At 56.1% G+C, this 8,519-nt stretch overlaps 2 protein-coding genes across 3 annotated transcripts in view; both read right to left on the minus strand.

The window, feature by feature from the left end:
• DEF6 (differentially expressed in FDCP 6 homolog (mouse)) overlaps positions 1 to 1,574 on the minus strand; it is a 13,145-nt gene extending 11,571 nt beyond the window's left edge. The window contains exon 1 of the mRNA XM_010141658.1: positions 1,434 to 1,574. Coding sequence (XP_010139960.1) covers positions 1,434 to 1,529 — 96 coding nt within the window. The 5' untranslated portion in view covers positions 1,530 to 1,574. The remainder of the gene's footprint in view (positions 1 to 1,433) is intronic.
• Positions 1,575 to 3,368: 1,794 nt separating this feature from the next.
• ZNF76 (zinc finger protein 76) overlaps positions 3,369 to 8,519 on the minus strand; it is a 9,272-nt gene continuing 4,121 nt past the window's right edge. Inside the window, exons 5-14 of one of the 2 annotated variants that reach the window (XM_010141655.1) lie at positions 8,306 to 8,422; positions 8,006 to 8,081; positions 7,557 to 7,682; positions 7,033 to 7,212; positions 6,481 to 6,714; positions 5,722 to 5,849; positions 5,588 to 5,647; positions 4,747 to 4,899; positions 4,351 to 4,464; positions 3,369 to 3,473 (exon numbers count right to left, since the gene is read on the minus strand). In XM_010141655.1, coding sequence (XP_010139957.1) covers positions 3,369 to 3,473; positions 4,351 to 4,464; positions 4,747 to 4,899; positions 5,588 to 5,647; positions 5,722 to 5,849; positions 6,481 to 6,714; positions 7,033 to 7,212; positions 7,557 to 7,682; positions 8,006 to 8,081; positions 8,306 to 8,422 — 1,293 coding nt within the window. The remainder of the gene's footprint in view (positions 3,474 to 4,350; positions 4,465 to 4,746; positions 4,900 to 5,587; positions 5,648 to 5,721; positions 5,850 to 6,480; positions 6,715 to 7,032; positions 7,213 to 7,556; positions 7,683 to 8,005; positions 8,082 to 8,305; positions 8,423 to 8,519) is intronic. The other variant, XM_010141656.1, reaches the window with a different exon arrangement.

Below are 8,519 nucleotides of genomic sequence, written 5' to 3' on the forward strand. Positions count from 1 at the left end.
GCTCTCCCTGGCCTTGAGGCTGGTGGAAACTTCTCCAGAGATGGGCTTCGCTGTGCAGTCCCCTCCCTGCCCCGCCACTGTCCTGTCCCATCGCCGAAGGCGGGTGGAAAACCAGCAAGGACCAAATCTCCCTTTCCCTCTGGAATGTCACCCTGGGCCACTGTGGAGACGGCATCCCCAGCACCTCCACAGCCCCTCACAGGGGTTTGCAGCTCCCCATCCCCCCTGCACAAGCTCTCTAGGAAACTGCTGTTAAAATGACGGTCCCTGTGGCCTCAGCATCGCCACCAGTTCATCCGGGGCTGGTGGTACCTCCACGCTGGGCTGGGGACCCAGAGCCGGGTGCAGGGGAGGCTGAGTGGGGAGCACAGCACCTTTGTGGGGATTCGCCAGGGGAATTAGGCTCTGACCTACTTTGGGAAGGTCTGTAATTCCCTCAGATATTTCTATGGTTTGAAGGAACTGAGCAGTGAGTTTTGGCTGCAGAGCCCCCAGCTCCCGCTGCTTCTCCTCAGGCCTGCAAACAAAACTCTAAATTTGGGGGCAAAACGTGCCCCTGCCAAGCCCAGCACTTTCCCTGTGGTCTGACCCCAGGGAACCTCTATAAAATAGAGGAAAAGAGGCTTTTCTGCAGCATTTCACAACTCCTCTCACAGCCTGGCAGCGGCTGCCAAGTCCAGATGCAACACCTCCCCATGTTCTGCATGTTTCTAGCTCAGGTTCTGGCCTCGGCATTGCAGCCCCCTGTTCCAGCCGACATTTCCAACCCTGGCACCAGCCTAAGAACCACAACGGGACATTTACATGGTAGCAAAGTCCCATCATTCAAACAGAGGGAAAAAAAAAACCTAAAAAAATCAGTAATTATTGTCAAAGATGAGGTGCAACTTGGGGGACTCGAGCAGACCCCATCGCGGAGGCAGACAAAAAGGTTTTTAAAGCCGTGGAGGTTTTGCCGGAGGGCTGAACATGGGAGCTTCCTGCAGAGCTGCTGGGGAGGGGTGGGGGGGAAAGGGAAAGTAGCGACTTTTTTTTGAAAGCAATGTGTTATTTCTGGCCAGACCACCGCAGGGTTGTAGTTTACGCATGGTTTGCCTCTACCTACTGACTCGCTGGCTGACCAGGAAGCAGAAACGCGGGTGCTTTAGCAAGCAAGAAAACACAAGCCCAGTTTGGGCTGTTAGTGGGGAATAAAAAGCGTAAGAAACTGGAAACAACTAAAAATTCGATTTCTCCTCATTTCACCTACAAAGTGCCTTTAACTTCCCCCACTTTAAAAAGGCAGATGAGACAGAACATCATCAAAACCAGCGTGGAGGTGACAGCAAGGGCTTATTAATCTGAACACAATTTCTCGGTAGAAACCCGGGGGGACGCAGAGCATCTGCCCCTCACAGCCCACCCTCAGCCTCGTCCGGGGCCAGAGAACCCACCTTGAGCTGGGATTTGGAGACCTTGCCGCTCTTCTCCACGTCCAGGGCAGTGAAGGCGTACCAGATGGACTTGAGCAGCTCCGCTCGCAGGTCCATGGCGATGGGTGGCAGTGGCAGAGGCGGCTCTGTCGAGGCCGAGGATCCGGTTCCAGGAAACCGCCTGCCTCGACAGCCCAGGGCGTTGGGGGACGCGCGAAGCAGGAGCGCCATCTGCTTGGGCGCGTCCTGGAGAAGCCCACGGGCCACATCGCAACCCCACGGGCCACCTCTCGCCCAGTGGTCCCTCGGGCTGCAGGGCTTTCCTGCCCCTTGCAGCCCAGGGAAACAAAATCCGGAGCTCCCACTCAGGAGAGGGATTTGTAACCCTTCGCTAGCTCAGCCCAGAGATCAAAAGCTTCCTCGGTGTTTGTGTTCTGTGGAGAGAAATCCCCTCCCGGACTCAAAGAGCAGCTTCCTCTTCTGGTATTGAAAGGAGGGAGTGTGGGGTGTGACTTAAGGAAAAGCTCCAGCCCTGCTTGGTGTGGGATCCTTGCACCAAGGAAGGTGAGCAGAGATCCAGCCCGCTGCAGTCCTCCTGGTTCTTCCCCCTTCTTTGCCTGCAGAAACCTCATCCTCTGCCAGCTCCTCGGGTATATCCAAAAAAGCCCACCAGACTGCTGGGGGCCTGCGCTGGTAGTAGGTTTGGGGTTGAACTCCATGATCTTCAAGGTCTTTTCCGACCAAAGCTGTTCTGTGATCTCTCTCTGCTGGCTTTGTCTACAAGCTGCCTGGGGCAGCAGCGGGGCTGAGGTTCCTCCTGCTGGGCTGGGGCCAGCCCCGGTCTCTCTCCACAGCTCGGCGGGTTGTAGGACACATTCACAGACACGTTTTCTGGTATTAACACAATTCCCTGACACCAGGCTCGCAGAGCCCTTGGAGGAGCCAAGGCCTGACCTGAGATTCAGGAGGCAGCTCTTTGCCCCTCTAAGACACAGGCTGAGAGCTCAGAGGCTACAACTTCCCTTGCTCACACCCCGCTCAGCGCTGCTTTGGGGCAATTTCTGCATTTTTCATTCAATTCAACAAATCTGAACTTCTTCAACCCTTACACCTGCAGATCAGTAATGTCCACCCCACCCTCTGCCAGCCGCTGGCCCCAGGGACTGAAAAAGATAGGTGCTGCCTTTGGTAAAAAGAAAATTTTTAATCTCTTTTTATTTCAACTCAGTATTTACACCCAAGTATAGCTCAGCACCCAACGAGCGCTGGTTGGCTTTGGTGGAGGGAGCTCTGCTGCAATGAGCCTGCCAAGGCAGTTTCCTCGACAGCGGAGTGCGATGAAGGGACAGGAGATGCTCGCTCCGGTGTCAGGAACTGGTCACTGCTCTGGACACCGCACCCAGGACAACCTGGGCTTGCTTCGATGGGCCTTTATTGCTCTGTGTGCGTGCTGCCCACTTGTCCCTTGCTGGGAGGTGGGGGCAGGAAAGGGGAGCTGCTGGACCATTCCTAGAGGGAAAGGGCAGGAAGCACCTCTCCAAAAAAATACTGCTTTCCCGGCGACTGCTGAAATCGCTGTGGCTCCACCCCGTCTACAGCAGACTGGCACGCCTTGGAAATCTGAGCCATGAAGAAATAAATACCAGAAGATACGCTCTGCCACCTTCTCCAGCCAGGAGTCAGCGCCCTAGGCAAGGAGCAGGGCTGTCGCTGCCCAGCGCCCCGGCAGAGAGCAGAGCCTCCAGGAGATCCAGCCAGGGACATGCCTCTGTGAGAGAAGAGCCCTTGGACAGGGTCACGTCAGCTCTCATCGCCCAGGGGCTGCATGCGCTGGCCACCGCACTCGACGCTGTACCTCGCTCTGTCTTTGGTGCCTGGTTCCTGCAGCTCCTGCTGTCCCCCTGGAGAAGGGGCTGGGGCTGCCTGTCCTCCCTGCCCGGGAGGCTCTGCAGGGTCTCAGCACCCGTTCTCAGTCACGGCTGCCTCGAGCACGACAGGTTCATGCTGGATTGCTGCTGCGGCCATGCTGATGGCTTCCTCCAGGCTCTGCTGCTCTTCTAACTGGTGGAGGAAAGAGAGACAACACTGTCCTCCCCAAAAGAGGGCTCAGGATGGGTGGGCTGGCTCAGGGCAGCCCTCAGCGGGGCAGAGGGGCGAGGGAGCAGCAGTGGGTGACACCAGGAGAAAGCAGAGAAATACAGCTGCGATAGGAAAAGGCTGTTTATGAAAGAGCATTCTGGGGTGCATGAAGAAGAGCATGACCACTAGGTCAAGGGAGCTTCTCTTCCCCCTCTGCTCTGCCCTGGTGAGGGCACATCTTGAGCCCTAGGCCCAGTCCTGGGCTCCCCAGTTTAACAGAGACAAGGAGCTACTGGAGATAGCCCAGTGGATGCTGAGGACTGGAGGATGCTGAGGGGCTGGAGCATCTCTGTGCCAAGTAAAGGCTAAGAGCCCTGGGGCTGTTCAGCTGGAGGAGGCTGAGAGGGGACCTCTTCAATGGGATCAACAGCTAAAGGGAGGTCGGAAGGATGGGCCAGACTCTGCCTAGTGGCGCCCAGCGACAGGACAAGGGGCAATGGGACAAACTGGAACACAGGAAGTTCCACCTGAACGTGAGGAGAAACTTCTCTGCTGTGAGGGTGGGGGAGCCCTGGCCCAGGCTGCCCAGAGAGGATGGGGAGTCTCCTGCTCTGGTGATCCCAAACCCGCCTGGATGCCAAACTGGGGACCCTGCTGGAGCAGGGGGTTGGACCAGGTGATTCCCAGAGGTCCATTCTGCACTCCAAGGAGCATGTCCCTGCTCCCCTCTACACACAGGGCACCTGGGAATTAAGGAGCACCCTCAGCGAGCCAGGATGCAGCAGAGCAAGAGGATGAGTGCTGAAGCCAGCGGGTGGATGGGGAGCAAAGGGGATAGGCAGCAGGAGCTGGATGGTACCTGCACTGTGATGTGGGTGCCACTGGCGGTGGCCAGCAATGGCACCTGCTGATGTCGGAGGGATGTGATGGCTGATTCTTCAGATACGACTGCCCCAGAAGTGACTATGGTGACCTAGGGAAAGCCAAGACAAAAACCAACCATGTTTGAAAAAAAAAAAAAAAAAAAAAAAAAAACCAAGCCCCAACCAACCCCCCTGCAAAACCCCCAAATACAGTCCTTATATGACCCCATACTATGGTGTCCTCCGCCCCCACCCCCCCAATTTTCTCTGAAATTTCCCAAGAAAATTTGTTAAACCTTGACAAAACTTTGTCATATGTGGTAACCTGAACAAATAACTTTAGCAGGTGATTTCTCCACAGGGAAAAGGGAAGGTCCCAGTTTTGTCCGTACCGGCTGCGTCTTGGTGCTGTTGGCATTGGCCACGGTCACAGCATGCATGTCATCCCCTGCCAGCTCCTCCTTGGGCACGGCGAGGGCACCGCTCTGTGTCACCATGCCGATTGCGCTGCCCAGGGCCTGCAGGTCTGCCTGCGACAAGTCGACCTGGGCGGGTAACGGTGGATGCTCTCAGGAAGCCTTATGCAACTCCCAAGTTTAGTAACACAAAGGCCTCAGTGAGGATGAAATATCCTCTGCTCTGTGTGCAAGACCTGGGGCACAGAGAACTCCAAGGACAGAATGGATGGAGAGCCCACAGACTTCAGGACTACAGCCCTCCCCCTTCTTCCACAACCTCCCCTTCTCATTTGGGGCAGCTCGTGCACTGCTCGGACTAAGAGGAAACCAGCGGCACTCGTGAGGCAGCTGTTTCCTTTGCCCCATGCCACAGAAGGGAATTTGTCCCGGTCAGCACAGAGGCAGCTGGTGAAGGGAAGTACAGGAAAAGCTGCTGTGTACAAAGGGCGACAAAACAACCTCGAAATCAGGCCTGTCAGCAGAGACGGGGAGTGGCTGCTCCACAGCTGACCAGGAGGCGAGGGCTGCACATGAGCCTGGGCAAATGCCTACAAGGCCCCATCCAGCTTGGAGACCAGAGGCCTTTTCTTTACCCTCCACCCACCCTTCCAGCCATGGGGTGAGGCTGTCAGGAGGTAGCCCTCATGACAGGGAGAGCCCTTGAAGGTCCAGGGTCTGTTTTACTGTCTTAAAGAGAACAGCAAGGCTGGGGAGAGGCAGCATGGCACTCAGGTGACTGCTGTCCCCCACGTGCTGGAGGCTGTCCTGTCCATACCTGCTCTGTCCCGTCCTGAGAGATAAGTGAGACCTGCGTAGGCATACCATCTTCATCTTCCTCCTCCTCCTCCTCCTCCTCCTCCTCCATCTCTGACAGGAAAGCAATCTGCTGGCTCTTCAGGGGGGAGCCGCCAGTAGTGAGACCTGCGTAGGCATACCATCTTCATCTTCCTCCTCCTCCTCCTCCTCCTCCTCCATCTCTGACAGGAAAGCAATATGCTGGCTCTTCAGGGGGGAGCCTCTGTCAGCAGCAGCAGCAGCTGAGTCAGGGAAGAGGAAGAGCAAAAGGGGTGAGCAAAGTGTTAATCAGAGCGTGAGAGCACGTGCCTGACTCTGAGTCTCCTTCTCTGGAGAGATTCCAAACCTGCCTGGACACCATCCTCTGGGCAACCTGTTCTGGGGGAGCCTGATGAAGCAGGGGGCTGGACTGGATGATGCCCAGAGGGCCCTGCCAACCCCAAAATCTGGAGAGATTCCAATCTTGCCTGGACACCATCCTCTGGGCAACCTGTTCTGGGGGAGCCTGATGAAGCAGGGGGCTGGACTGGATGATGCCCAGAGGTCCCTGCCAACCCCACCAGTCTGGCAATCTGTGACCCCAGCACCTGCCTGTCACCTGAAGGGCCAGCACGGAGGAGCACAAGATCATGATGCGCTACAGAACAGGCAGGAGTCCATTCCCAACCTGTGACATACAGTGGTGACTACGGGGAGCCCTTTTCTCTCATCTGTGACACAGATCTGGGTTTGATGGGGGAGGCAGGAGGCCCCAGCACAGACCTGGCTCTCAGAGAGGGGAGCGGCTGCAGACTCCTGCCCTCATCCCTCTCCCCTTCGCTGCTCAGCCTGACCCAGCCTTGCCACAGGCGATGGGGGGAAGTAGCTACTCACCATCCAGCTGCTGCTGCTTGTAGAGGGCCTGTTCGCTCTCCTCTGTGGCCTCCAGCTCGCCGTGGCTGCTGCGCTTGTGCATGGCCAGTGTGGAGGTCTGGCGGTAGGTCTTGCCACAGCTATTGCAGGTGTAGGGCTTGCAGTGCGTGTGGACCACGTGGTGCTTGTAGAGGCTGGAGTACTCGGTGAAGCGCTTTCCACAGCCTGGCACGGTGCACATGTATGGCTTTTCCCCTGGGAGAGAGAGGCCACAGGGCACAGCTTAACCCACTCACCTCACTCACACTCTGGGTAGGGATTCCCCATCCAGAGGGAATAGCTGGAGACAGACTGGTGGAACAATGATCAGCCCAATGAAGCAATTACTGTTTCCTTTAACTCCCCAGCTACCCCCAAGATCACAGAATCATTTAGGTTGGAGAAGACCTTTAAGATCACCAAGTCCACCAGTAAGAGCCATTTTGGTCCCCCAGACTCCCCCGCTACCGCGTGCTGTCAGTGCAGGCTGGGGAGCTCAGGAGCTGTCTGCGTTTCACCCCTTCTCCCTCTTACCCGTGTGGATCCTCATGTGGTTCTTGTAATTGGTGGCACTGGTGAAGCCCCTCCCGCAGTTGGGCTCTGGGCACATGTAGGGCCGCTCGCCTGTGTGCGTTCGGATGTGGACCTTGCGGATGTTGGAGGTGGTGAAAGAGCGGCCACAGCCCACAAAGGGGCACTTGAAGGGACGTTCACCTACAGTGATAGTAATGTGGATGAGTCCTGCCACAAGGCAGTGCCTGGAACACCCCACACACCTGTATCCCTTCCCTCCTCCACAGGACTACAGCAGCGAGACCTTAGAGCAGATGCAACTGCTGGCACGCTTCCTCTAGTGGCACTGGCATCCCTGCCCCTTCTGCTCTGCTGCTCGTAACCGAGTCGAGAATCTCCATGCTACTTCTACCACCCATCTACTGCTGCCCGCAGACAACTTCAGTTCTGCCTGGCTTCACCAGATACAGAAAGGCACGTCTGGGCTACAGCAGCACCTTACCGCGGAGCCCCTTTCAGCTCGGTTCTCCTCCTGTCCTGCTCACCTGTGTGTGTTCGAATGTGTTTCTGCAGGTCCCCAGAGGTTTTGAAGGCTTTGCTACACATGTCTTCTGGACACTTGTATGGTTTCTCCCCAGTATGTGTTCTCACGTGGCTCCTCAGCCCGTACCCTGTCCAGGAAAGAAACCACAATGAATTTTATAACAAGAAGGACATAATACAGGGAGCTGTGTACCACCATCACTTCTGTCCCACAAAGCTGAAGGGGAAGAAATATCCAAAGAGCCTCACATCATTACTGACAACTCAGCCTTTTCCTGTAATTCCTTTCATCTGCCCATGATCAATCAAGGGCCAGGCAGGCTCCTGTGCTGCAACTCCTCCTCAGGCAGCTGTAAAAGTCATGCTCATTGTGCCCTGCTGGAAAAAAGCCACCTCGAGAGTGGTTTGGACTGGACAGAAAACAAAATTAGCTCAAAAGAGAAATAGTTACCTGTAGCAAATGCTTTCCCACAGCTTGGGAATTTGCACTTGTATGGCCGGTCGCCCGTGTGAGCACGTTCATGGACCTGGAAAAGAATGAACAGGTCCCTAAAATGAGGTCTAAGACAAGGAGGAAGGAAAACAGCATGGGGAAATCCAGCTAGTGGAGCGAATCTGAAGTTCCCTGTTGGGTTTCACCTTGGCCAAGCAACAGCCTGGATCGCCTGGGGAGCCAAGCGCACAGCTCAGCATTCTGACCTGGTCCTGTAAGACGGGGATGTATCTGTGTGCCCGCAGTGACCTGCCTCACCTTGAGATGGTGAGCAGTGGTGTAGAGGCGGCCACAGCCTTTGTACCCACAGCGGAAAGCTCTGCTGCCAACCTGCTGCCCCTTCTCGTGGCTGTGCACTTCCTCCTCCTGCAGATCCTGCCAGGAGACATTAAGTCAGCAAGCCACAACGGCAGGCCTCGTGAAGCTCCCCAAATCATTTCCCTCCCTGACCTCCTCACAAAAAAAGTGTTCC

Source organism: Buceros rhinoceros, unplaced genomic scaffold, assembly GCF_000710305.1.
Source record: "Buceros rhinoceros silvestris isolate BGI_N320 unplaced genomic scaffold, ASM71030v1 scaffold31878, whole genome shotgun sequence".
Lineage (NCBI taxonomy): Eukaryota > Metazoa > Chordata > Aves > Bucerotiformes > Bucerotidae > Buceros > Buceros rhinoceros.